The sequence below is a fragment of the Alligator mississippiensis genome, chromosome 10 (assembly GCF_030867095.1).
Source record: "Alligator mississippiensis isolate rAllMis1 chromosome 10, rAllMis1, whole genome shotgun sequence".
NCBI classification, from domain to species: Eukaryota; Metazoa; Chordata; order Crocodylia; family Alligatoridae; genus Alligator; species Alligator mississippiensis.
This window is the reverse complement of record NC_081833.1, coordinates 11,453,168-11,481,000: the sequence shown is the minus strand read 5'-3', so window position 1 is coordinate 11,481,000 and position 27,833 is coordinate 11,453,168. Positions and strand designations below refer to the sequence as shown.

Genomic DNA, 27,833 nt, shown 5'->3' with positions numbered 1-27,833 from the left:
GGGTAGGGCCAGGATCATGGGCCAGGATTGTGACAGCACAGCGTCGGGGCCCAGGGTAGAGCTATGATCCTCTGCCCGCACATCCCCATGATGGGCACTGGTTCTGTGGGCTGCAGATTGAGCTTCTGCCTCAGGCCCTGGCCCTGTGCTGTCACCACCCCACGATCCCAAGCCCCAGCCCTGCCTGCCCGTTTCACTCCTGGATGCTGCTCCCTGCTCACCCGCAGCCCGCCCCCCCCCCCAGCACAGCGCGGAGGCCACTTAGGGAGTTTGATGAGCTGTTGTGGGGGGTGGGGAGGGTGCTGACCCAGCACGGTGAGGGAGGGGAAGCGGGGTGCTGACCTGACAGCAGCTCACCAAAACGTCCTAAGTGGCCCTACAGCCCAAATAATTGCCCACCCTGTTCTAACCCAGCCAGCTCCAGATGTATAAATGAGGATGGGAGCAGAATCAAACTCATGATGCCTTTTTTTTCCTGGGGCCTGCTACTCTGTTGCTTTTGTCTATGCACTATTTTAAAATACCATCTCCCATAACAGGAATTCCAGTTTATTACTCACTGGTGCCTCTGGTGCATTTAAAAATGATTTATCCCGGTTCACTTCCAACAGAAACTTGGCACAAGCAAGAGGAGAATCTGATCCAAAAAGAAACTCAAGTAAAGAATCTAACTATCACAATATTCGCAGTTCTTGCTAAACCCAGTTATTTTTAGATGACACAAGAGTGCTGCTCATACAGAAGTTATGCCCAGTGGTCCTCTTTCTTGTACAGGTCCCTCACAAGTGGACTTTAAATAACTATGGTAACACTACAATCAATGCCAAGACTGAAAATAAGACTGGAACGAGTGGGAATCCTGAATAATTGTTCATTTCTAAATTTCATAACAGATTTCCAGAGGTTACCTAGCAGTCAAGCAGTTGTCATCCCCCCAAAATAACTGCTAATGGTGGGAGGAGGGGAAAAGGGAATCATTATGCTGAAGTGATGAGCAAAGAGGTCAGAAAGTTGCATAGGAGCAGGAAAAGTCGTTTTCTGTGGTATCATTAGCAGTATTTTAGAGGAGAGGCTCGGTAATTGCCATGGTAATTTGGAATGGCTTTTGACTGTGAGAACATGGAGGTAATTTTTTACGTTGGTTTCTTTGCTAGTGGGAGACATTTTCATTAAAACAAGGCAGCATGGTGCAGCAGACGGGGCGCTGAACTGGGACTTGGGGATCTCAGTCCTATTCCTGGCTCTGACGTTTGCCTGCTGTCTGGTTCTGGCAAGTCACTTTTTGCTTCTCCAGGCCTGTTTCTCTTCCCATAGTTGTTGGTAAGGGCCTGGGGAGGTGGCAGAGCTTGTTTCTCACTGTCTGTCAATACAGAAGTTGGGCCCCATCTTACCTGATGTTTCTAGCCCTTCCTGAAGAAAGAGCAACTAAGCCCCCGTTGTTCAGCCAAACCAATAACATCCTTTAGGTTGTGTTATTATTTCTTGTGTCATGATCTAGTAACCATGTGCCTTTTGATGATCCTTTCTTCCTGATTTTGGCAGAGGTTATGTCTCCACCTCTAGCCCCCTTGAATCTGCAAAAGGCTGCAATTCCCATGATACAAGAGGGGCATCAGCAAAGAGGCTTGCACCCTCTTCCTGTCAGACAGCTGTTATCTGCTAGGAGGGTGGTGGCAAGATTGGTGGATCAGAGACTACACCAATCTCCCAGCCAGTCCATTTCTGTCCCTGTGGAAGGAGAGTTGCTGCAAGAGCAGCTGTGTTGGCATTGTGTTAGCATCAGTAGATGCAGTTTGATTCTGCTGCCACTCATTCACTGCCCTGATGTGGCAGAGAATTTGTATCTTGTTAAATCAGGGATGGGCAAAATATTGTCTGTGGGTTAGATCTGGCCTGCGGAGGGGCTTTATCAGGCCCACGGCGAGTCCCTTGGTCCCATCCGGTTCAGGCACCCTCCTGCCATGATGCGTCCTGCCACCCCCTGAGCGTGCAGCAGGACTGGGGTGGCTTTGCAGCTGGACAGCCTTTCTAGGCAACCCAGGTGGCAGCAGCTCCTGGCTGCCACCGCCCCTGGCCCCAGCCCTACAGTACTGGCAGGGATATGTGCACAGCCCTGCCCCATGCCTGCTACGGTCTCACCTGCTCACACTGAACCACTGCAGCAACAGCAGTGCTGGCGGGGTACTTCCATATACATGACACAAATGCACACAAATCAGGACAAAAATATCTTTTAAAAATAAAATTAAAATATGTTATTGTAGATGTTTGATTTTTAGTATATAATTTTTTCCTGGTTCCTAGATAGCAAAACCCCTTCCCAAAAGGAGTACTTCTGGGGCAAGGGGAAGGACTGCTAGTGGCAAAGGTCAGGGGTTAGGGGGTGGGGCTTCCAGTTGCAAGATGGCGACCAGGGGTGTGGCTACTCTTGCGGCCCTTGACAGCTCACCAAAAGTCATTAAGCAGCCCTCCAGCTGAAATAATTGCCTGCCCCTGTGTTAGGCCATGTGTAGATGAAACGAGGGGTGTGTGTGCATGACACTTTTTAAAGTGGGGTTAATACTTTTGCACCACTTTAATGGTGTCGGTATTTGCATGCCTCAGTGGGGTATTGTGCATTAATTCAGCTGCTGTAGAAAATTCAGCAGTGTAACACGCCTTAAATGACTTGGGGCATAGCAAACTAAAACTACTCCGAGGAGTTTTACTGTGCTTCCCCTACAGCCGTGGAGCGAAGCGCTAGGCTCTGTGCAGCTCCGCAGCTCTGCAGGCAGCCTGGCAGCAGCCTGGGAAGGCAGGCTCTGCCTAAGAAAAGTGGTGAGCCTGATCTTTTCCCACACGGCCCCCTCCCTCTTGGAGTCTGCCTGCCCACCTGAGGTGTGTGGGGGCCCGGTGCTTCCCTCTGTGGCTGTGGTGCCCCCCAGGACCACTGGAGCCGGGTGCCTGTGGGTGGGTGCCGCCTGGGGGCAGGGAGGGAACATCTGCCATGGAGGGAAGCCCAGCCCCTCCTGCAGCCCAGGAACCACTCGCCCTCTCTCCCAGCTGCCAGAGAGGCAGGTAAGTCAGGTGTGCACACGACATGGGGGTTTAATCGGCCCCAAATTGAAGTGGTGTTTTTAAAAACCCACTGCTTCAATTTAGGGCCCCTGCTTAGTCTACACGCCCTTAAATGCTAACCTTGTGATGGCCAGCATCATTTACCATTTAGTTGTAGGTCTGAGGAAGAATGATTACCTGTATGAATCAGCTATGCCTAAGAATGATTCTTAAATTGACATGCACCAACAGCACAGATATGCACATGCCAGCATTTCTAGGGCAAGAAGCCCAGACATCATTGGTGAGATGCTTATCTCTTCAAAAATAGAGATGTGTCATAGTAATGGCAACCTCTTCTTTTTGTTTCTCCCCATCTTCTAATTCTTGAACATTCAGGGACAGAGAGACCGACCAAGCCTTCCCCCAGCACCGGGTGATTCCTAATAAAGTCACAACCACACTACAACAAATTTAGCCTTTGTTTGGGGTGGGTGCAGGGAACATAGTTCCCCCCCATTTGACTCGGAGGTTTGAAGAAGGTTGTATTTTGTGTATTTCTTGCACTGGATTAGATGGTGGTTGTCACTTGTGTTTATTTCTCTGTCTACCTACCATTGTCGTAGATGATGGCAAAAAGAGACTGGGTAGGGTTTACAAGACTGTACATTAGGTAACAGATATTTCTACAGGAGAGATTTGCATGACTTACAATCTTTTCCAATTCCACCAGCATATTTTAGTCCTGTATTTTTAATTGAAGTGACAAATTTAATTTGAATTAACAACCTTTTCTCATTTTGAACTTGGGGTACAGAATATTTATTGGTACAGAATATTTATTTGCTATTGGGGTTTCAGTAGTCCATATAAATGAACATCACCAATACGTAACAGCAAAGCTAGTGGAAACTACTACTCATGAAGTATAGACACAAGGCAATAGAATTTGAAACATGTGGTTGACCAAATTGTGGCTGTACATTTTGCAAATGCATCCTTCAAGGCATGCATTTGGAAGTCCTGTAATTACCCCTAAATTAGTGTAACGGTGTGTTGGGGGAGGGTGGGTGCAAATGAGACACCAGTCCTAGGTGTTAACTTGGGGTGGGGGCACAAAAATAGCAGCCATTACTGGTCTTGGTGACTACACTGTCCCATGCATCGCCACTGCTCAGGCCCCAAAATTGTCTAGCTATGTTCCTGTGCCCAGCTGACAAGACAAGGGCTTGTGTGCATGGACACGTGGAGTTTGCTTTGGTGTTCATGGAGTTAACTTTCAAAATTTCTCCACAGTTTTTAGTTTGATGCTAATTGAAAAATTGGGTCCACATCCTATTTCTATTTAAGTCAATAACATCCCATTGACATTAGTGGGAACAGAGCTACAATCCTTAATGTGATGCTTTTTCTAGCGTCTTAGAGCAAAATATATTAATTGATACAGGTTGTGTATTGCTTCATTTTTATAAGACACTTTCAACTTTCCTGAAACTAAAATTGCCCACAAATCCTGTCTACATGCAGGCATAAGCAAATGTATGGTTCTTTTTTCATTAAGCTGATTAAGCGTTAGCAGCACTTAACTAGGTGATTTGTCTTTTGTGTTAAACTGGTCTTTATTTGCACCCGAATAGAATATTACCTTGGGGATGCCATTTATTACAGTCATTTATAATGAACAAGATCAGTATGTCCACATGCTGGGGAGGAGGGATGTGAAACCCTTTTTTCCATGTATTTAACATCTCAGTCTCTTACTGGGTTTTAGTTCTTGCCTTGTTCTCTACAGGTGCAAGCAGATGACCTACCCTGATGACCTGCCCCAGATTTCGGTGGTGTTTATTTTTGTAAACGAGGCACTGTCTGTCATCTTGCGCTCTGTGCACAGTGTTGTGAACCATACTCCATCCCATTTGCTCAAGGAGATCATTCTGGTGGATGACAACAGTGATAACGGTGAACATTACTAACATCTGCCTTTTATTCTTATGTGTTTTATCTTGTGTTTCCTAATGGGACTGGCATGTAAACCAAGACTACCTTGCCTGCTTCTATTTAAATGGAGTTTTCTAATATTTGCCTGAATGGGAATTCAGTCAGGGCCCATCTAAATGGGATGGATTGGGGAAATTCACAAATAAAACTTCTGATTTGTAAATAAAAAGTTAGATCTCAAACTGGTGAAAATGAAAATCAGACTATCTTCCTTGAAGTCAGTAGCGTTGACCAACTGCAGATCTGGTCCCATGAGCCCATTATGGTTGTGCTATTAAATTATAGAAATGACCCACTTGAGTAATTACATATTGGCATCAGTAAGGTTTGTAAGATCTAATATGTTCTTGCATAAAATTCTTGACAGAATATAAAACTTTACCAAAACTTGGTGTTTTTTTAAGGGTTCAGACAGTTTATTCAGTTGCCAAATTTCCACCGGGACAGTATGTTAGTGAATAGCCCCAAATCTCAAATTTAACAATTATGTTTAAACAGGAAATTGAGGCTACTGAGTCTTTCTGAGGATAGCGTCTTCTCTTGTCTACCTAGGGATAACTAGGAAGCAGTTCCACTGAAGTCCACACAGTTGTTCCCAGTTGACTCGGGTGTGAGTTAAGATCAGAATCTGATTCTGAATTGTTTTGGTACTCAGCATCTATCAGTTAGCTTGTTTGAATCAAATGACAAGAATGGGCACAAAGCCAATGAAACAATGAAGTCATGAAGTTAATGAGGACAAAAATAACGTGCGGTAACTAATATTAATCTTGACGGGACTACAAATATAGATCAGCATGACCTTTTCCTTGTTAACAATTATGTTGTAAAGGTACATATTCTTTTTGTTTCACGTTGTTTCTACCTAAGAAAAAAAATGAAGATTCAGTGTCTTCAAATAGCTCCAGCTAAAATAAGATCTCAAGTATAGCATTTTCCTGCTAGCCCAGCAATTTAAACCCTCCTTTTTCAGATAGTAGTCTTTCTCGAGAACTTCAAAAAAGTGGGTCAGAGAGAGAAACAAAGAAATAAAATAATAATGATGCTGATGATAATAAAATCCACACCCAAAAAATACAAGCTATAGAAATGCTTGGTCAAATTCTACTCTCACTTACACCGGGTTGATTATCAAGTCATTATTTAAGTTTAGTGGGGTTATTTAGGACACTGACCAGTGTAAGAGAGCAGAATTTGAGTCAGTGACTGCAAGTAGCTTTCCCCACCGCTTTTCAAGGTAATTAAGGATGAACCAGATCCTCTGGTTTGAATGGTAATTGTTCTATTCTGTAATGTGGAGTGCCTCAACAGAGGTCCCTAATGCCATGGAGGCTACCACAAATGTATTTAGTGAATATATAATATATAAAATCTTGTAAGTAAAATTTAGTCTAAATAATAACAAGGCTGAGGCTTTTTAAAGAAGCAGATACCTGTCGTAACAATTTGTCTCTTTATGAGCCTACTGAAGCAGCTGGTGAATTTGGACTTGCATGTAATTAAATGAGGTAAATGGAACAGAGAAGGGGGCCTGGTTTTTGATTTTCAGTGCCAGGTTTAGTTTTAAGATGAAGATATATGTGGTTACAGCTTCTGAGTGGCATCTAAGTGCAAACCCTTAAGCTCCCAAGTCTCATTCTGATTTGGCTCAGTGAAGGCACTAGGAAAATGTATCACTGGCAAGTGTAAATCAGAAGCACCTCCACTGATGTCAACTGAGTGACCGTAGTACATGGTCAGAATTGGGACTGCAACTTCAGGCACCCAAGAAGTTGTCCAGGGAATGTATAAAATAATTATTTTGGAACTGATTCAAGCTTGAATTTCTCTAAACATTGGACAAAATCCCAAGTCTCATATTGAGCCCCAATGTCTATAAAAGCCAGTTTCTACAATCTAATAACCAGACTGCATCAGGGGAGATGTAAAGAAACACCTCAATTCCAAGCCAAGGCCTTGGGATTTGGCCTGCTTACGTGAGCAGAATTTGCCAATTATTTGGAAGCAGCTAAACTTCGGGATTTTTTCCCCTTTAGTCTTAAAAATGTTTGCTCCAGGATAAATCAGAATGAATTAAGATGCTCTGTTCTTGGTTGGACTCTCTTTGAGAGTGTGCATATGTTTCTATTTTGCAGTTGAGCTGAAGTTTAATCTGGATCAGTATGTCAATAAGAGATACCCAGGCCTGGTGAAAATAGTGCGTAACAACAAACGGGAAGGATTGATTAGAGCCAGAATCCAAGGCTGGAAAGCAGCAACCGCTCCCGTTGTTGGTTTCTTCGATGCTCATGTTGAGTTCAACACTGGCTGGTAAGACATGTTGATGGCCACATGCCTGTCTGCATTCTGTACTTCCCACTGGGAGATCAGTGCTATTACACTGTATCTTGCATCCCAAATGCTTGAGATTTGTTCAGTCACAGGGGAGGCAGGAGAACTGCAGGGATGAGCTCGCAGGAGGCTGATGTTACAACTACATTAGCAATTTAATTTTAATAATGCAGCCCTGTAAATTGTGGAAGCCTTCTGCAGTGGCTGCTAGATCCACGAAAAACTGCTGTTCTAATTTTCATGTGGTTCAATGTATCAGGAAGCATTTTTACCTTGAAACTCATCTGATCTCTCTGAAGTTGGGTAATGAGGAAAAGTCTTTCAAGCAAGTTTTGTGCTCAGGACAGATGAATTTTTTTAAAGGACATTTGCAAATAGTTTCACTTTGTTTTATTTTGTTTATTTTCCACTGTCATTAATTTCTTGTTCTGTTTACTCTCTGTAGGTCATTTCCCACTAGAAGCTTGAATATAATTTCCATATACTTTTTTTTTCCTTCTTGTATTCACATTGGGGGAAATTGATTTTTTTCCCCTTTGTTTCTAATGGGCCTTGAAATTAGCATGCCTCACTTTGTTAACATCCTGTTTTCCAAGCCAGCGGCACTGATGACATGAGCATAGCTCTGAGTTTAATGGGTCAGATCCTCAGCTAGAGTAAATCTTCAGAACTCTGCTAACTTCTGTGGGCCCAGGCTGCTTGAGGATTTTACTACTGTCAGTTGCTCCATTATTCCTGAGGATCCAGCAGAAGGGGAGAACAAAAGCCAAAAAAAATCATTTTTGTGTAGATGATGCCAGGCTTTCCTGTTCTGAAATATTTTAGTAAATTCCCCAGTAGATTTCCCTACTAGTAGGGCTGTGTGAAGCTTTGGTCCCTGATTTTATTTGGCAGAGATTTGGCTTGATTCGGTGGCCGAATCTCCGAATCGGATCAGAAGACCCTTTAATCTCTCTGAATCCAATCCAGTTTGGAGAGATTCGATGATTCGGCCATAGACACAGCTTTAAATGTTTTTTCTACGTACCTCAAGGTAACAGGCAGCTCGTCAATGCTGCGATGGTGGGGCAGATGGAGCATCCCACAGGAGTGTGGGAGGGTCCCAGCACGCTTGGCAGCAGACCCAGAAGTGGACAAGAAGCACTTCCAGTCTGCTTCCAGGTCTGCTGGGGAGTGCACGGGGGGCCTCCCCCATGCCCCTCCAGCTTGGCGACTGGTATCTCCTGGGTCTGGAGGGGCACCCGGAGTCCCCCCTGTGCCCTATCACTAAGCTGGGGGACGATAGGGGGGCCACTCAGTGCACTCAGTGGTGGACCCGGGTGTACTTCCGGTCCGCTTCCAGGTTTGCTGCCAAGCACGTGGGAAACACCCCCATGCTCCTGTGGAACGATTCGCAGCATTCATGAACCACACCTGGTACCTCGAGGTATGTAGAAAAAACATGTAAAGTTGTGTCTGTGTCCGAATCACTGATTCTCTGAATTGGCATCAAATCTTCAGATTCGGATTTGGCCAAATTGAATCACTGTCCCCAATTCAGGCTGGATCCAAATTGAATATGGTTCATTTCACACACCCCTACCTACTAGAAGTAAGTTCTGGATGTCGTAGTAGACACTTTCAGCTCAGAAAGATCTAGTAGGTATATGCTACACAGTAGGAACATCCGTTCTTTTTCTCGTGTCCTTGTCATAAACTAGACGTTTTTTCCAGAATTGTGTACAAGTGATAGCTTTTTCCATTACTGTAGTGAGGTCCTCTTTTGTATAGGTCTCATACAGGAGTCAGCAAATGAGCAGGTGCTCCATAGTCTGTACTTCAATGCACTTGCATATATCTGTATCGTTAGAGTAGTCCCGTTTAATAATGTTTGTTTTTGATCTTCCAGTTTGTGTGCACAGGCGATTTAGGCATCACCATGTTGGCCAGTCCAGATCAGCCACTCTGGAAAGGTCCTCATGGGGTTCCAGGTGCATTTCAGAGGACCTGATTGCATGTAATGTTTCCTTCCATAACCTCAGTCATGCCCTGTCAGCCATTGTGTCCAATGGTGCAACCCTGGTCACAAAACTTTCATGCCTTAAGCTGTTTAGTTACTTCTCTGTAACCATAGAGTGGAAACCTGGAGTCTTCATCTACATCCATTAAAAAAACAAAACAATGCTATTGTATAGCAATTGTGTATATTTTGGCTTCCTTCTGGGATGAAGTTTCCAAAAAATGATAAAAAGTAGCTCTAGTATTAACCAAAGAGGAGGTTTTCATTGTTGTTTTGGTAGAGATGCCTGCAAAAGATGTATTAATTATGGGAGGGGGTGTACATTTGCATCTCAAAAGTCCTTATCAAATGAAAGATGAAATAAAATAAGGTGTACTGTATGACTACTGATTTGACTTTGCTTAATTTATTTACCATTCAGCACTCCAGTGACCATCTGAGGGCCATTCTAGTGTCAGTTGTAACCATTTGAAAGTCGCTCACACTTTGCTTTTTAACTAATATGTACAATGTGACTTTCAGTGTTTATGCAAGGCAATGGACAGAGACCTAGGAAGTCTAGATGGCTTTTCATTTAGCACCTAACCCAGCCGGAGGTCAGTTTTCTCTCCTCTGCATTGAAGGAAACAATGCTTACCACTTTTGTAAAGCACTTTGAGATATGCTGATGTAAACTAGTCTGGGTCATAGCATCATAGCAAAATCAGGGAGATGTCATTGTTTCCCTTCAAGCTTGTTGTTTTTTATGAGCATTGCAAGGGGCCGCGATTAGCATGAAAAGGACCTGACGTAGTGAATGAGGCTTTATGTGTACTTCATAAAGGGCTTGCTGAAATGCTTCTTCCCTGGTATAAGCTTCTCTCAACAGATGTGTTTAATTCTTATTACCACCATTGAGCCTATCTCTGCAGCTGCTTGGGGGGATGGTTTCCTTCTGAAAGAGCTCTGCTCATTGAGTAGCGGCAGAAAACTAATGAGTACACCAAATATACATCAAAAGCATAATGTAGCTCATTGCTTCAGAATCACAGATGGGAACCAACCTTGCTCCTTTATCTATCTTCTCCTACTCCTCTTTCTCCTAAAAACTTAGACATGCCTTTCAGCTATCTCAATCATCCTTTTTACCTTCCTGTTTATCCCCCCACTTTCATTGCCCCCCACCCTCATGGCCTGACACAGTAGCCACTTCTCTTGCTTTTCTCCTTCCATCCTTCCAGCTGAAATGGATGTGAAGGAGGTCCTCGAGATTTGTACCATTTAATATTCCACATGAGGTTATTGTCTACAGGCACAAGGACACCATGTACCTTATACTGTACTCCTATCCTTTTACAGTGTAAAGTTTGAGGGAGTCTTAGGGTGTGGACAGATTAAATGTTTGCATCAGTTTACATTATCTGCCCCTTATTTGTTAACTTTGCCCAAGCTGGAGAGTCACCACTTGGGGCAAAAGTCCACTGGTGTAAGTTACACCAGTTTAGGTTTCATCTATGTCTATCCTATGGTAGCCATTTGCTGAAGGCAAATAGGCTATTACCACTGACTGCTCTCCCACCACCTAGTGGACTGGTCCCATAATAGGCACCTCCTGTGGGATCTGCCCTTGGATAGTAAGTAACACTGAGGCATGTATAGGTCTGCCCTTGCCCTGATCCAGGCTAGAGTCCTGAATCTTCCTCACACTGAAGCAAAGCACTGCCATTTCCTGCATCCACCATCAAGGTCTCGATCCTGAATGAGCCATTTTTGTACGTTGTGCATAACAGCGTTCTTTGGTGTCTTCTGGCTCATAGTTGTAGAAAACTGCATACATTTCCTTTGTAAGATGATTACAGTGGCCTTTTCTCATGGCAAGAGACTCAGTTTTTCACTCAGTTTGTCTCCTAGCTTGACAAGTGGGAAAATTTGTAATGTTGCCTCCTAAGGGCTAGAAGAGGAGAGTCTTCCAATTTGAGACCAGGCAAGGATTGAACAGGTTTTAACTCGTGTGTGTCAACTTTCCTGGCTCCCCTGTGCAGCTCTTCCAGTCAGTATTGCATGGTCGGTAATTCTTTGGTGCAGCAGTGGCACCCATGTTTCCAACCACAGGGTGTGCCAGAGGAGCGATACCCAACCTTGCTTCAATTCTTCTGTCATTCAGTGTTTGTTTGTGTTTCTTCTGTGCTGGCCATCACTGACTGCAGGGACTATGCACCTTCATGTGTTAATAGATGCAGACAGACACACAGTGCCCTTGACAAGTACTTTTACTGATGGGCGAAGAGGAAGACTTGACTTGCCAAAAGCCATGCAGAAAGTCTGTGGCAGAGGTGGGAGTTGGACTCAACTCCTGGATCCCAGTCTAGTCCTTTAACTACAAGACCCATCCCTTCATCTCCATATTGTCATCGCTGAAACCTGCACCAAGCTGTGTGGCAGTGGGGTATCAGCATGGCAGTTCGGCAGGGGAACTATAATGCCACTAATAGGGTTCTGATGCATATTCTAAGTACGACTATGATACTTTTACATGGAGCCAAAGATTCCCTGTCGATTTTTAGCCATTGGTGATGTGGGAAAAAATCACATACAGAGCACAGACCATCTCGGCTCATTTGTCAGTGGTACGACCAGGCCCAGTCTGCTTTACCCTCTGCAGGTTAATACCTACGTAATCACATTTATTAGGGAGAGGTATAGAGAAATGCCTCATCTTTTTCACATGAAATATTCACAGATTGGACACTGACCATATTTCCCTTTAAATAATAGTAGTTCTCTTCACATTTGAGATTTTGCATTATATTACATTTTACCATATTATACTCTTATATCTTACCTCTCCCAAAATGCTGCTTCTATGCTGAAATACAGTCTTGGAGGTAAAAAATATTCTGAAAGCTGGCAAGTTAAATTAACTACTGAATTATTTAAACTGTGCTGTGCCTAATTGCTGCTTTTTTGCCCCTCAGGTACTGAAATATATTAGCATAGACCAGAGATTTTTCCATTGACCTGTTCCCCATAAGACTTTTGGTAGTGTGAGGTGATATTATTACTCTGGCAGTAATAAGTGGAAAGAACTGGCTGAAATGGGGGTTGTTACCATTAATTGTTAAATGGAGCTTTAAATTCAAAATACGCAAGGATTTCACTGTCCAGTTCTTAGGTAAAGTTCTATCTGTCCCATAGTGTGTCCCATAGTAAAAGTCCTGCTTCATTACAGATATACCCAATATAAATGGAAACTGCCATGTAGAGTGAGAAATCTCTGCAGAATCGGTAGAATTGTAAAAGTTAAGAATTGGAAATATGTATCTCTCACTCACTCCTGTTGGCTCTTCTAATCTACAGCCATTAGCAAAAGGGTAATCCCCAGAAGACAGAGAAGTGGCTATGCCAGCTCCCTGTCTTCTTCCCCGAGCAGCCCTTTGGGGAAGGTTCGCACTGGGACATGGCCACATAGAGGAGGAATGGCTGGACTGCTACTGAGGCACAGTTATTCCTGGTTCATAGATTCATAGATTGTACAGTCAGAAGGGACCACAATGGATCGTCGTGTCTGACCACCTGCCCTTGGCAGGAAAGAGGACCGAGGTCAGATGACCCCAGCCAGGTGACTATCTATACTCCTCTTGAAGACATCCAAGCTAGGTGATAGCAGCACCTCTCTTGGAAGCCCATTCCAGATCCTGGCCACCCTTACTGTGAAAAATTTCTTCCTAATATCTAACCTAAATCCACTTTCAACTAGTTTACACCCGTTATTCCTAGTCACTCCCTGGGGCGCCCTAGTAAACAGCGCGTCCCCTATTCCCTGGTGACCTCCCCTAACAAATTTATAGGCAGCCACAAGATCTCCCCTCAGCCATCTCTTGTGAAAGCTGAAGATATTCAGTTCTCTCAACCTCCCCCCGTAGGGTCTATCATGAAGGCCACTAATCATGGAAGTGGCCCTCCTCTGGACCTTCTCCAGATTCCCTGCGTCCCTCTTGAAGTGCGGCTCCCAAAACTGGACACAGTACTCCAACTGCAGGCTGACCAGTGCCGCATATAGGGGGAGCATCACCTCCTTTGATCTATTTGTCATGCATTAGCAGGTGCATGACCAGGTGCGATTGGCCTTGTTAATGGCCTCATTACACTGCTGGCTCATGTTCATCTGGGAGTCAATTATGACTCCAAGATCCCTCTCTGCCTCTGAGCTGCTGAGAAGGACACTCCCGAACCTATAGGTGTGCTGGGGATTCCTCCTTCCCAGGTGGAGTAACTTACATTTATCCTTATTAAATTGCATCCTATTTCTCTCTGTCCATTGATCCAACCTGTCTAGGTCGGTTTGAATCTTAATCTGCTTCATGGTGCAGCCCATTGAAAACCTTGAATGTTGGGGGTAACTCAGAATATCCATGAAAGGCAAAGCTTCCCCCTTTTGAGTCATAGGAAAGTAGGGCTGAAAGGGACCTCATGTGGTCTTCTAGTCTAGCTTCCTACTCAAGGCAGGATCATCCCTGACCAAGTGTCTGTCCAATCTGCTTTTGAAATTTTCTAGGGATGGAGATTCCATAATTTCTCTAGGTAGCCTGTTCCAGTGCTTGATCACCCTCAAGTCAGAAAAGTCCTAATCTCCAGCCTCCTCTGCTGCATCTTGAGGCCATTGCTCCTAGTCCCATCCCCTACAGCCAGAAAGAAAAGCCCATCACCATACTTTTCTTTTTGGGAAGGTTGTCTTCACTCAAATCCTAATCTATTTTATATGCCAGAGACGTGTCTAAAAGAGGTAGGCAGGTTGAACATAACAACATTCCATGTTTTGGTCTCTCCCTCTATTAAATTAATTTCACGGGTATTTTTAATTGTTGGTCCTCTTACCTTTTTTATTGGTAACCCGCACAAAGTGGGAAGACGCAGCAGTACAATAGGCTTTGAATGAATTTTAGCTGGGAAGAATAAATGGGAACAGATGGTTGTGCTGAGAGGATACAAGGGGAGACTGTCTGGGCTGAGACGTTGGGGAAAGTCTGCAAAAATAATTTGGTGAACAGAAGGCACAGGATGAGGTCATCATTTTAACAGTTTAATGGTGAGGCAAGCGGTATAGGCCCACTCTTGCCCTCCAGTACATCTGTGCAGCCTGTGCTCTCATCCACAGATATATTTATCTTCAAGGACAGAATTGAGCCTATATCTGTTTCTACTGTCTTCACTCAACCTAGCTATGCTCTGCATTCATTTGTTCATGCAACGCTGTCTCTGCTTTAGGCTGTACCTGTTTTCCAGTTAAGCAAGGCACAAGTGGCCTGAGGCTCAGGCCACTGCACAGAAGCTGTTAATTGTATTGCAGAAGATATAGAACGTTATACAGCTTCCCATCCTTGAAATGGTGCAGGAGAGAATAATATAACCAAGAGGAAAGGACTTGACTAAAGTTTTATACTAGGGAGCAGGGGAAAAGTGTTAATAAAGAGCTGAGGGTGTTAATTCTGTGGCTTGCAAAGAAAAGGTGTTGTGCCTTTGATACTCAAAGTGAACGACAGAGACCACAACATAATGCAGCCATAAAGAGAGTTCTGGGATCCATAAAAGGAGACATAATGATACAGTATTACACTTCCTTCCTATCTTAGGAATTACTTTTTCACCCATCACAGAGGTATCTAAGTACTTGAATGGAGTTATGCCATATTGCACTAATTAAGGTTGTGCTAGAGAATGGAGTGTTGTAATAAAGAAGCAGTGGAGTAAGAGTATTTTATTGAGTGATTTCAATATACAAGAGAGATGGAGAGAGCTTGACACACAAGAAAGGTGCTGGAATATAAGCTATGTCTTCCACAGATCCGTGATGAGCACAGTCCATCATTAGAGATTATCCACAGAAGCATGGGTGGTTTAAAATATACAACGTGTGAACCTTAATGAAATAAGAGCCTAGGAACACCAGGTCTAGGGTGAATATTTTAGAGGTTCCTTTTGTTATGCTCATGTATAGCACATTGTGTTGAACTGGGCATAAGCAATGGATTCCCAGGAGGTAAGGCAATGCAAAAGGTGGGTTGATTTCTTAGCTATCTATTGCAGCCTCTGCTTCGCTTGACCACTTGTATTATGTTACCTAAATTCTGCTTCTGTGTGGGCCTGTAGGATAGTTCAAAGATACCATGCACTTGGTTTACTTTGTTATAAACTTAACCAAAACATCCCAAGGACCACCATAGATTCATAGAAAATTAGAGTTGGAAGGGACCTCAGGAGGTCATCTAGTCCAGCCCCCTTCGCAAAGTTGGACTGTGCCCAACTATATCACCCCAGCCAAGGCTTTTCTAGCTGGGTCTTAAAAACCTGCAAGGATGGAGATTCCACCACCTCCTTGCGTAACCTGTTCCAGTGCTTTACTACCCTCCTTGTGAGAGTTTTTCCTGATATCTAACCTAAACCCCCCTTGCTGCAACTTGAGACCATTGCTCCTTGTTCTGTCATCTGCCACCACTCAGAACAGTCCAGCTCCATCCTCTTTCAAGCCCCCTTTCAGTCTTCTCTTTAGATTAAATAAACCCAGTTCCCTCAGCCTCTCCTCATAAGTAATGTCCCCCAGCCCCTGAACCATTTTTGTTGCCTTCTGCTGGACTCTCTCCAATTCATCCACATCCTTTCTGTAATGGGTGGCTCAAAACCAGACACAGTACTCCAGATGTGGCCTTACCCATACAGAGGGGAAGAACCACTTACCTAGATCTGCTGGCAATGCTCCTACCAGTGCAGCCCAGGGTGCTGTTAGCCTTCTTGGCAACAAGGGCAAACTGTTGGCTCATATTCAGCTTATTGTCTGCTATAAGCCCCAGGCCCATTTCTGCAAAGCTGCTGCTTAACAAATTAGTCCCCAGGCTATAGCAGTGTGTGGGACTGTTCTGTTCTAAGTGCAGGAGTTGGCACTTGTCCTTATTAAATTCATGAGATTTCTTTTGGTCGCATTTGTCAAGGTCTCTCTGAATCCTAGCCCTACCCTCCATTGTATCTGCTACTCCGCCCAGCTTGTGAAGTTGCTGAGGATGGACTCCATCCCATCTTCCAAGTCGTTGATGAAGATATTGAACAAAACCAGCTCCAGGACCAACTCCTGGGGGAATCCACTTGATACCAGCAGCCAATTAGACATCAAGCCATTGATTACTATCCTCAGAGCCTGATGATCTAGCCAGTTTTCTACCCACCTTATAGTCCATTCATCCAGCCCCATACATCCTTAGCTTGCCTGCAAGAATGTTGTGGGAGACCATATAAAAAGCCTTGCTAAAATCAAGGTGCACCACATCCACTGGTTTCCCACATCCTCATCATAGAAGACAATCGGGTTGGTCAGGCATGACTTGCCCTTGGTGAATCCATGCTGACTGTTCCTAATCACCTTCTTCTCCAACTGCTTTTAGATGGAGGGTCTTCTCCATGATTTTTCCAGGGACTGAGGTGAGCCTGACTAGTCTGTAGTTCCCTAGGCCCTCCTTTTCCCATTTCTTAAATACGGGCACTATGTTTGTCCTTTTCCAATCATCCAGGACCTCTCCTGGTTGCCATGAGTATTCAAAGATGATAGCCAATGACTCTGCAATCTCATCAGCCAACTGCCTCAGCAACCCCGGGTGCATCCCGCCCAGCCCCATGGACTTGTACACATCCAACTTTTCTAAATAACCCCTAACCTCTTCTTTTGCCACTGTTGGCTGCTCTCCTCCTCCCCAGACTGCGCTGCCAGGTGCTGTAGACTGGGAATTGACTTTGCCTGTGAAGACTGAGAGAGGAAAAAAGATGAGTACTTCCACCTTTTCCACATCATCTATCACTAGGTTGCCTCCCCCATTCAGTAAAGGACCCACTCTTTCCCTGACCTTCCTCTTGTTGCTGACATACTTGTAGAAACCCTTCTTGTTACCCTTCATATCCCTTGCTGGCTGCAACCAGTTGTGTTGGCCTTCCTGAGTTCATCACTGCATGCCTGAGCAATACCCTTATACTCCTCCCTAGTCATTTGTCCAAGTTTCCATTTCTTGTAAGCTTCCTTTTTGTGTTTTAGCTCACTGAAGAGTTCCCCACTAAGCCAAGCTGGTCTTCTGCCATACTTGCTAGTCTGCCTGCATGCTGAGGTGGTTCATTCCTGTACCCTCAGTAAGGTTTCTTTACAATACATCCAGCTATCTTGAACTCCTCTCCCTCTCAGACTGGCATCCCAAGGGATCCTGCCCATCAGTTTACTGAGCAAGTTAGTCTGCTTTTCTGAAGTCCAGGGGCCTTAATCTGTTGCTCTTTCCTCAGGATCCTGAACTCAATCATCTTGTGGTTGCTGCTGCCCAAGTTGGTATCCACTTCTACATCCCCCACCAATTCTTCCCTCTTTGTGAGCAGCAGGTCGAGAAGAGCATGATCCCTAGTTGTCCTCTCCAATACTTGCACCAGGAAGTTGTCCCCAACACTCTCCAAAAACTTCCTGGATTGCCATCTACCATCACTTAAGATCCAGTTGAAATTGGTAAGGTGGCACTGTGTTTGGTGCCGGAAGTAAGACCTGGCTGTCTTCAGCTCTCTGATGATATGCCTTTTATGATCACTCTATACAAGCCTGAGATAGCAAGGCTTCCAAGGGGGATTGGTTTAAGTATAGCTTTTGCAAAGGAAAGGCCACAGGTATTTATGTAGAAAGCTTCTCTTTTTCCAGACCTTTTACCAGTCACTTAGGATCAATTCAGTAGCTTAATGGAATATGTTTCAGACAGCAAAAGTATACTAACATTACTTAGTTGAATAAAGAGAGAAGCACATGGCATATGCCATGTGGCCTTTCAGATTTATGGGGCAGTGCCAACTTACATACAGAGGACATGCCAGAAAAGCAGCTCCAACTATTCATCTACCTAAACAACCTAGAGTGTTCAGTGAAGCATCCTCAGTGCTTTCCAGTGGTGCAGAAAAGAGCTATTCAGATTTGGCAGCCGAATGGCTGATCTTCCTCTCCAGCAGGCATATTATGCAGCGTTTGCTCTATTCTGGCTGGTGGGGGCTGCAGGTTTGAAACCTCGAAGGGCAGTTGAGGAATGCTGATAGAGATGTCGGGTAGAACAGATGGGGAATTTGTCTCTCCTCTTTGAGTGCTAGGAAGTGGGTTTGATTTTTTTTTTTAACAGTCTGAGTGCTCATTCACAGCAAAGACATACTACGCGCAATATTTCTCTGACCGTCTCAAATGGAGATATGTTTCTCGGTAGATTTGCTCTTCTACGTAGAATAAGATCTGAAGTTTTAACAAAAATACTTGCATTACATTTAACTGCCAAGGCTGTGTGACACGCACACAGAGCGTAAAATAGAATCCCTTCCATTGAGCGTGCAGTCTTAATCAATATGACTCTGATGTCTCTTCTGGAGGATCTAGAAAATGGGCCCAAAAACAAGAATTCCATTTTATGAAACGCTTTGGGTTTTTAGCATGTGTTTTCATTAGGAGTTGAGTAGCAAACCATGCATTTTGAAATTTGTGTATAGGGGAGGAGACGGGGGGACAGAACATTGGAGACCCAGGTTCAAAATCTAACTCCAAATGAGGTAGAAGTTCGACCCTGCCCCTCAAAATATGTTCCTAATAAAATACTGGTCAAAATCATGAAAATTCAATGTAGTTTTGGATTGTGGCAAGTCCAAAAGATTGAAAATATGTTTTGTTGCAAAATTGCTGATCTGCTCAATTGCAGACACGACTTTTAGATGATTTCAGCGCTGAATATTTCAGCGGGGACAGGAAGTGGGCCAGTTCTTCAGGCACCATAGGCTGGAATGAAAGCAGTGGAGGTCCACCACCTAACAGCATCTGAAGACCTGTCCTTTGGCACCGGTGCAACCTCTTATATTTTTGTTAGTGCATGCTATAATTAGTATATTGACATCTGCAGGTAGCCTGACATTTTTAAAGGATATTTAGTATTATAGTTTTGTTGCATTGAAACCTTGAGGAGTTTGTCTCTAACTTGTTTTGTCAGTGCTCTGGGTAGATGCTATTGGTTTTAAGCGCATGTAGTTCTGTGAAGAATCAGACTCTGCCTCGGTTTTCCATTGGCATCGACTCCTTTGTAGTCTCATAACGATGTGAGACACTTAGCGTACAATTAGTGCAGGTACACTTAGAGTACAATTTCTGCTGGCATTTGGTCTGCTGAGGCCTAACATAGGCTTCAGAAGAAGCACTTAGTTCAAAGCTGAATATTCCCAATCTGTCACTTTGCAGAAACCATCATGCCCATGAAATGTACCCAAGCAAATTGCTCCTGTTGCTACATTTAATAATTGGTCAAAAAGAGCTGCTGCTGCTCAACCGGAAACACAGTACCTATGAGAAGTAGGTTGGATCTACTTATCACTATAACACCTTCTCACTATAACACTGATTCTGATGTCCTCTTCCCCAAAATGAGCAGGAGTTTTGACTGTGACTTCAGGGGCTCCAGGACAGACCCCTTTTCTGATATCCCTATCACAGAGTTGCAAAACAAAGGTGACAAAAGAAAAGAGTTGAGTGCTGCAGACCTCCCAAGTGTTTCTATGTAGAGCTAATGAAGAATTTATGGTCCAGAAAGATCTGAAAAGCTTTGTATCTCTTATTCAAAAACAAAATCCCCAACACCACCAGCCAAATATATTTGGATGATTGTTTAAATAGTATGTACAGTGGTGAATTGCAGTGGCTGCTTGCTGTTTGCTTTCTGTTTAACAGAAAAGGGCACAAGGCCTTTTAAAATGCTTACGTGGCAGGGTATAGGCGGACAAGGTTCCTTGGGTGAATTTGATCTTTTATTACACCAGCATGGCAGGGTAGGCTTTTAAACAAGCCAGCATTGCATTTTGAGGCACGACTGTCACCTGCAAAAAGTTATTCTTTTAATTTTGTGCCTGCAGTTGACTCACAGGCACAAACTGGACAAGTCTGGCTGCCTTAGCAGCAGGTGCAAAGCAGATGTTTAGAGGTGTGAGTGCTCACATTTGTGTCTGCAGTTCATTCTGCAAGCACAAAAATGCAAGCATTAATTATACCCACCGGCTCTAAGGCTGATGCTCAGCCTTGCTGAAAACACATACTGTTGTGCCTCTGTGTGTGTAGAAGAGAACCGTAGAGGCTGGATAAAGCTTTCAAACCAACACTGAAACAGAATAGAAGCATAGTAACTTAAACCTAGAGGCGGCAGCTTTGATACGTACTCTAAAGAGCCATAGAGGGATGGCTTATCTATAAATTCATGCTGTCCTCAGAAAGTTGAAATTGCCCGTTTGCAATCACTGATCCCTGTTTCTCTAAAACCAACCCCAACACTCGCTGGTCATGGCCTGTGACTATGAGTCATTATATATGCTCCACCAGTACATAGAGCATTGTTGCCTCTCCCTTTTACCTGCCTAGAGGATTAATGCATCTGCTTTCTTTCCGAAGCTTTTCAAATAGCATCGTTAGATTGCAGGTAACAATGTGTAGGATAGAAAGCAGGAGATAATTGGTGGCACAGCCCAAGGATATTCCAGAAAGGGAAGCAGCAGAATCCTAGAAAAGGTGCATTGAGTGCCAACCGCCACCAAGGACGTTCAAAATACAGTCTTAAGATTATGTCTACATTGCAGCCAGGGGTGTGATAGTTTCATGGGCAGGCATCTCAGTAGCAGTGAAGCTAAGTGGAATGCAGCACAAGTTTGTGGGCCTGCCTTGCTCATGTTGAAGTCCATTGGGCTGTGGCTACTTTACTAAAGTAAAGTGGTACCCCAGCTAGGTAGATTAAAGCTACCTTGGTATGGCTACACCTGCTGCCACCACACTGCTGACCTCAGTATAGCCTTATCCTAAGCAGTATTTTTAGCATGCTCACTGTGCAAGTACTCCAGGGAAGGGGAAAGCACAGGGAAGTTTTCTCCCAAACTGGTTTCACTCTTCTGGCACCTATCACCCTGATACCCATATACCGATATTCTGTTGGCATGTATCATGTTTGCTGTCCAAAGCAGGAACTGGACACAGTGCAGGTTCCTGGTTTTGCTAGGAGAACGCAAAGCTAGTTCTGCTGCCACCACCAGCTTTATCAGTACAGAGAGGGTAAAAAAAGGGCCCTAGCTTGGAAAACTTAACAGGGGAGGATGCGGGAGGCCACCGTGTGAGCTCTTGATATAGTTCACACCAGCAAGTGTACTGGTTTGACTTCTTGTAACTGCCCTTGGAGAGGGACAAAGCTCCACCCAGACCATAACAAAGAGCTTTTGCTTGTTGCCATAATTCAGGCCAAAGCAGAGTCGCTGCATGATCTGATTCCTCTGCAAACCACAGGGATCTCTCTGTTCATCTCTCCATACCTGTGAAATTTCACAGCTCGTGTTGCCAAGGAAGTGGGAATAGATGTGTGGTAAGGAAATGTTCAAACACCAGATTGCAGCTCATCGTTATGAAGTGTTTAACTCTTGAATTTTATCAACACCTCAGCTCTTTTTGTTCTCAGAGCTGCCAGGAACCTCTGCCTTCCTTTATTGAAGAGGGAGAAAATACATGGTACCCCAGGAACATCCCCAGAGAGGATGAATAAATCTACCTAATAATGTAACAGTTTTAAACTAGGACAAGGTCAAAATTGCTATGAAAGATTTAATTATAATCCTTTAAAAAAAATCTTAAGAGATAGGCCAAACATAGGCAAAATTACTAGCCAAGTCAACAAAGGTTTGCAACTCAATATATGGAGACAAACGTATATTTGGTGAATGCCGCTGGAGCCAGTGGAGTTAGTCCAAGCCTGAATTTAGCTGGCAGTGCCTAATGGGGATAGGAGGCGCATGTAGACTGGATTACCTGTGAGAAGTAATAAAACACAGTATGATGCCTCTAAGTCCTTTTGCAGCCTCCAATAACTCTCCATCAGCTAAATGGCGGGCACAAGTCTTGGCTGCTCCTCTGCAAAACAGACCACTGGGGGTTTAGCAAGGAGGGAGGGGTTGGCAGAGTCTAGGACCTAAGCCCTCCTGAGGAAGACATCTGGAGGAGCTGGAGCCCAGTGTTTGACTAGCTCCACTCCTCACCCCTGTTCTCACCAATCTGGCAAGATGAGCTGTGAGATTTCACAAGTGTGCAGTTTTTAAGCAGAGAAGCTGCTCTGTTTGGGTGGAGAAATAGCCAACAGACACTAGGTACCGATTCCATCTGTCCAAGGTCATGGAGCCCAGCATCCCACGTGGTGAGGTTGCGGCTAGCAAGGTATAGATGGATTGCGTTGTTTTCGAAATCGGATCTTTCCTGTTCAGAGTACTGAGGGTTTGGATTGGCATGCCACTTACTGCGAAGTAACTGAGGGCAGGGATTTGCAGCATGCCACCTGCTTGTCTGGATGATTTTACCCCCCAGCAAATTAAAGCTAGTTTACAGCAGTGAAGCCCTCTGTTTCTGAGGCAAAAACTAGCACAGGTTAGTATTTATGTGCCATGGGGTTGGAACAAATGCACGGGGCTGAGACAGAAGAGTGTATGAACTAGAAATCCCTACCCTTGATTACCTTACGGTAGACTTGTTTGTGTGCCCAGGACTTCAAATGGAAGTGAATTCTAGGCTTAGGGACATCAGCATGCAGAGATAACGGTACTTGCCTGGGGCTGGATTGGGGAGGTAAGAAAACCGAGATCTGGTTCTGTTACTGACTCGTTGGAAGTCTTGACACATCAATCGGTTAACTTACCTTCAGGTTCCCCCTCTATAAAATAGAGGCAGTGACTTTTGCACCTTGAAGTTAATCAGAGCACTTATGAGGTCCGGTAGGCTGAAATAAAGATTACCAAGGCCTCCTATTGTACAGTGTTGTGCTGATTTCTTTAGCTTTGACGTTCATCCCTCACTTCTTTTAATTTGTTCAGAATTCACAAATGCAAAATTTGATTGCAAAGTAACTTTTTTGTGCCAGAGTAAAATAAGAAAAAGTCTCCAGTTAACATGGTCCTAGCTAGAGGGTCAACTGCATGGCCTTGGTCAACTGCATGAAAATAGAGAAAGTCGAACATGACGACTAGACGAGGAATCTGGAACAGCTTCTGGCCTTAGTTACCAGGGCAGTGAGGACTGGTGTTATACTTCAGAACCACAGATGTCAGATGAACATGATAGATTTGAGGAATAAAAAGCATGTGGATTGGAAGGTTAACTTCATATCCTTCAGATCCCTTCTCAGTTTTCATCACTAGGAATCTTCAAGCGTTACCTTTACTCGGTAAAGATTCACCCTTTCCACTAATTTACACTGCAGAAAATGCATGGCTAAAAGGAAAGTCCAGAAATGAACTCAAAGTTTTGAGAGAACCAGGCCATAAATGTTAAGGGTCCTAACTTCTACTTCAGTGAGAATTTGACTGATGAAAGACTTTTGGATTTGGTGCCCAAAGAGTTTGTCAAAAAGTGGGCAAAGTTCAAGTTACACCACCTCTCTTCACATTGGTGCCCTCCTTGGTCAGGAGTTACTTAAAATCTATTGTTCTTTATATAAGACTATTCAGTCCTCAAAGGTTTTTCTGTAGGTGGCGCTTACTTGAAAATGATGTGCCCCTATGTGCTTTTTCACATATAACCATATGCCACAACAAATAGATTCATAGGTGTTTGGGTCAGAAGGGCTCTACAGGGCTCTTCTAGGTAGTCAAAGGCCTGGCACCTGTTGCTTGGCATTTTGAAGTCCTTCATTTCTTGGGCAGGAACAGAGTGGGAGCTGCCACCGCTGTGATTCTTCACAGCAGTTATCATTGACGTTCATGGAGGTGCATGCTTCATGGTGGGGGATGTGTGCCTAGCTGATATCTCAGTCACTTTGGTGATTTTCTCTGTGGGTTTCCTGAAGTCTGTAGTCTAATGAGCACGTATTATTTAAGAATTGCTGGGTGGATCAATCTTCTTTTTAAATCTGTCCTGCTCTCTGAAACCTTTGGTAGTTTTTTCCTTTGGATGCCTACAGTCCTTCCAGGGAAGTTAATCTCATAACTATAATCTTATATAAATAGCAGAAGCTGCTATTTGTCCTGATTTGCTAGGTCACGTCAGCTCTCTCTGGGCTTTCACGAGTCACGCCCAAAGAAAAACCCTTGCAAATTGGCATCCTGACTAATGTACTGCAGAGTCTAAAATCTCACACAGATGTTGCTTGTCCATCTGGCAGATAAATGTGCTCCTTTGTGCCTGGGAGGTGCTGCCTGCTTAAATAACACACAACAAAAAGTAGGGTGGAAATGGTATTAGTTCCATGGGAAGAAACATGGGTGGGGATGTATTGGAGCCTAATGCCGCAAGATGCTGAATGACTCTTCAGAGGAGCTGAACACCCAGTAGTCCTGCATGTGAGAGCATTCGCACTTGGATGACCCTTTTTTTCATGCTGGCCTGGATCTTCGCTGCTTCAGCAAATTGACAGAAGCAGAAAAGCAGAGGTGTCCGTTTCAGAAGGAGACATTTCCAGATGAGTCTTGGGGTTGAATTCATTTCTCAGGTTCTCTGTGCCGTGTTTATACCTATTATACAAAAAGGTAGAGTAACAAACATGAAGCTAGCAAAGGAGCCAGCCAGCCTTTTTAAATCTCACTTAAAAAGAAAGTGAGTTTAAGTGACAGGAAACAGGAGTCTGCAAATATCTTTGTGAATCCAGCAAGCTGGCTCGTCCACCAAATTAAATGCAATTCTGTGGAGTTTTATAAACTCTTCACCCGCAAGGTAGGCTCTAAATTGTTCCCATGCGTTGTAATGGACACTAAGAGGGGCAGCAGCTGAGTCCTGCTCCAAGACCTGAAACCACTTTGCTTCGTGCCCCTGTGTGAGCTGTTCCCGCCTCTGCCTCACCTTCCCTATCTCTAAGCTAATATTTTCCCATGACTGTGTTGATAACTCATTACTGTTGCTTCAGTATTTTTACCCTGTTCCAAAGCCTTCAGGGTCAGGGTAGCCTTCGAGGGGCTCTCGGGGTGTTTTGAAATGGCTATCTATTCATGTCAAAGCTGTCCATTAAAAAACCAAGCGGCTCAAGCTGTGTTGACGAGATATAGCATGGCAGTTCAAGTTTGCCACTCTGCTCTGAACTGGAAGGGCCACTGCAGAAGTCACTGTCCTTGATGCGACTTTTGTTCTCTTCCAGGCACCATCAATGAGAATGAATGTACCATGTCATTCCCAGAAGCTAACTTCTCAGAGACAGTAGCTCAGGGGCTCAGCACTAATCTTGATGGGTTTTTTTTCCAAGTTATAGTCACAGCTGCCCACTAGGAAGAGGAATGAGGACCCAATTTCCAGCACAAAGGACACTGAAAAGACATTAGGTGAAACAATCCCTAGTCATCACTGACCAAATTAATCCAAATGAGCAACCTCAAAGATTCAGCACCTGTGAGCCAATGCTCCCATGCAGTTGAACAGCTGTTGCTATGTGAATTATCCTGAGCCAAGCCCCTTGCCTCTTCAGCAGACAAAGCTAGTCTTCATTAAATCACTGTGAGCCATATCACAGCCCGCTGCCTCTGTGCTATTGCTTGTAGCATTAGGAAACTTCACCATTCACTTGGTCAGATTGCTAAGGGGGCTTGGAAGTAGTGAGTGGCTGTATAACACTTTGTTACTGTTCCTGTTTCCAGGGTGGAGCCAGCGCTTACCCGGATCAAAGAAGACCGAAAGCGGATCATCCTCCCAGCTATTGACAATATCAAGTACAACACATTCGAAGTGCAGCAATATGCCAATGCAGCCCACGGTTATAACTGGGGACTCTGGTGCATGTATATAATCCCTCCCCAGGACTGGCTTGATAAAGGGGATGAGTCTGCTCCCATCAGGTAAATCTACAGAGTAAATTTTTGGGTGCTGACTTTGTTTCCATTTCAGCTGTGCAGCTGAAAGGAAGAGATGCTGCAGTGGTAATATTTTGGAGTTGGGCCTGACATGGGAGTCCACAGATGTGGGTTTCGCAGACACAATGAGCATACCTACACAAGTATGTGTGACAAAGCTGATTTTAATTGGGTGTGTATTTGCTGAATTTATACATGCAAATGTAGGGTTTTGAGAGGGTAAGTGTGGTTTAAAATGTAGCCCTGACTATTTAAAGGTAAAGGTCTACCAGGTATGTGTCTCATTTAATCTGCCTTTTTTTTTTATTAACACCCACAATCCAATTGTTGTCCAAACAAATGAAAGGGCAAGCTCTACCCCATCTACCTACATATCTGTGTTTGTCTCTCTTTCTTCATTGGTTTCACTCTTCTGGCACCTATCGCCCTGATACCCATATACTGATATTGTGTTGGCATGTATCATGTTTGCTTTCCTATAGTAGAGAAAAAGAAATGGCATGAGGGGTACCATACACTGATGTCTAATGGCACCTACAATGTTATGTGTGCTGTTGGATGTAATAGGATAGGTACTTTAGGAAATTCTGGGTAAAGGGTAGTGTCAGGCAGTGTATGGTGTGCTTGTATAGATTGTAGCCACAGTCTTGTTCAAATTCCATTCCTTCAGCTCTTATAGTACTTCACCACGGATGTTGAATCTTGTAAGATAAACTGAAAGTTGGCCAACTGGAGATAGTAGAAAAGCATGTAAATAGAGGTCAGTAGTAGACAAGCAGAAGAGCTGAGACAGAAGAGTCAGCAAATTCAATACCAGGTGCAATTATCCTAGGTCCATAGGGAGGGTTGGAGGAATTGGTTTTTCATGAACAAGGTGGTCCTGAAGAGAAAGACTGGTTCCTTTTATATTTATGGAATATAAAAGAAGTGTGAGCTGGGTATGTAGGATCTTGTAAGGAATATTAGCACTTCTTAGGTTTTGAGCTTAAATCATTCACAGGATAAAATCCTGGCTCCGCGACAAAACTCTGATGGGCTTCCATGGGGTTGGATTTCTCCCTTGATCTGTAGGCAACAGTTCTTGGAAGTGAGCCCAAAAAAGAGCTCCCTGCTGAGCTAGCAGGAGATGTGCTAACCTTGTCTTGATTGGAAGTTGCTCTTTTCATACACAGCTTGTATATTTTCTGAATTTCCCTGTAACTTGAATTTCAAGAAGAAACTGGAGCATATGGTGACATTTTGTATTTCGTTGTCTTTTTCTCTTTAAGGTAAAATTTTACCTAACAGCAGCAAATTTCTCTAATTAAACACTATATTTTGTACATGTTTAGTAATATTCAGCCATTTCTGAGAATTATTACAGTCGCTGTGGAAAACCGAGCGAGGGACTAAAAGGGATATTATTTCCTTTCTTTTGTCAATGAGCTGAAAATTCTCCGTTCACCTTCTGATAGGGAATGTCCTTTTATAGCTCCTCGGAAATGTACCAGAGGTTGAGGAAAGCTGATGCAGGACTATGGATGCTAATTTTAGTAACGAGTAAAATAAACATTGCAAAAATTATGTATCCTCAGTAGCTTCCATTCTTCTTGTTTCTTCCTCCACCTGCTTCTTAAGG

At 44.0% G+C, this 27,833-nt stretch overlaps 1 protein-coding gene across 2 annotated transcripts in view; it reads left to right on the top strand.

Annotated features, from left to right (window-relative positions):
- Positions 1–27,833, top strand: part of GALNT9 (polypeptide N-acetylgalactosaminyltransferase 9) — a 262,959-nt gene that overhangs the window by 102,540 nt on the left and 132,586 nt on the right. For both annotated transcript variants that reach the window (XM_059713445.1, XM_014598425.3), the window contains exons 3-5: positions 4,829–4,995; positions 7,170–7,344; positions 26,003–26,200. In XM_059713445.1, coding sequence (XP_059569428.1) covers positions 4,829–4,995; positions 7,170–7,344; positions 26,003–26,200 — 540 coding nt within the window. The remainder of the gene's footprint in view (positions 1–4,828; positions 4,996–7,169; positions 7,345–26,002; positions 26,201–27,833) is intronic.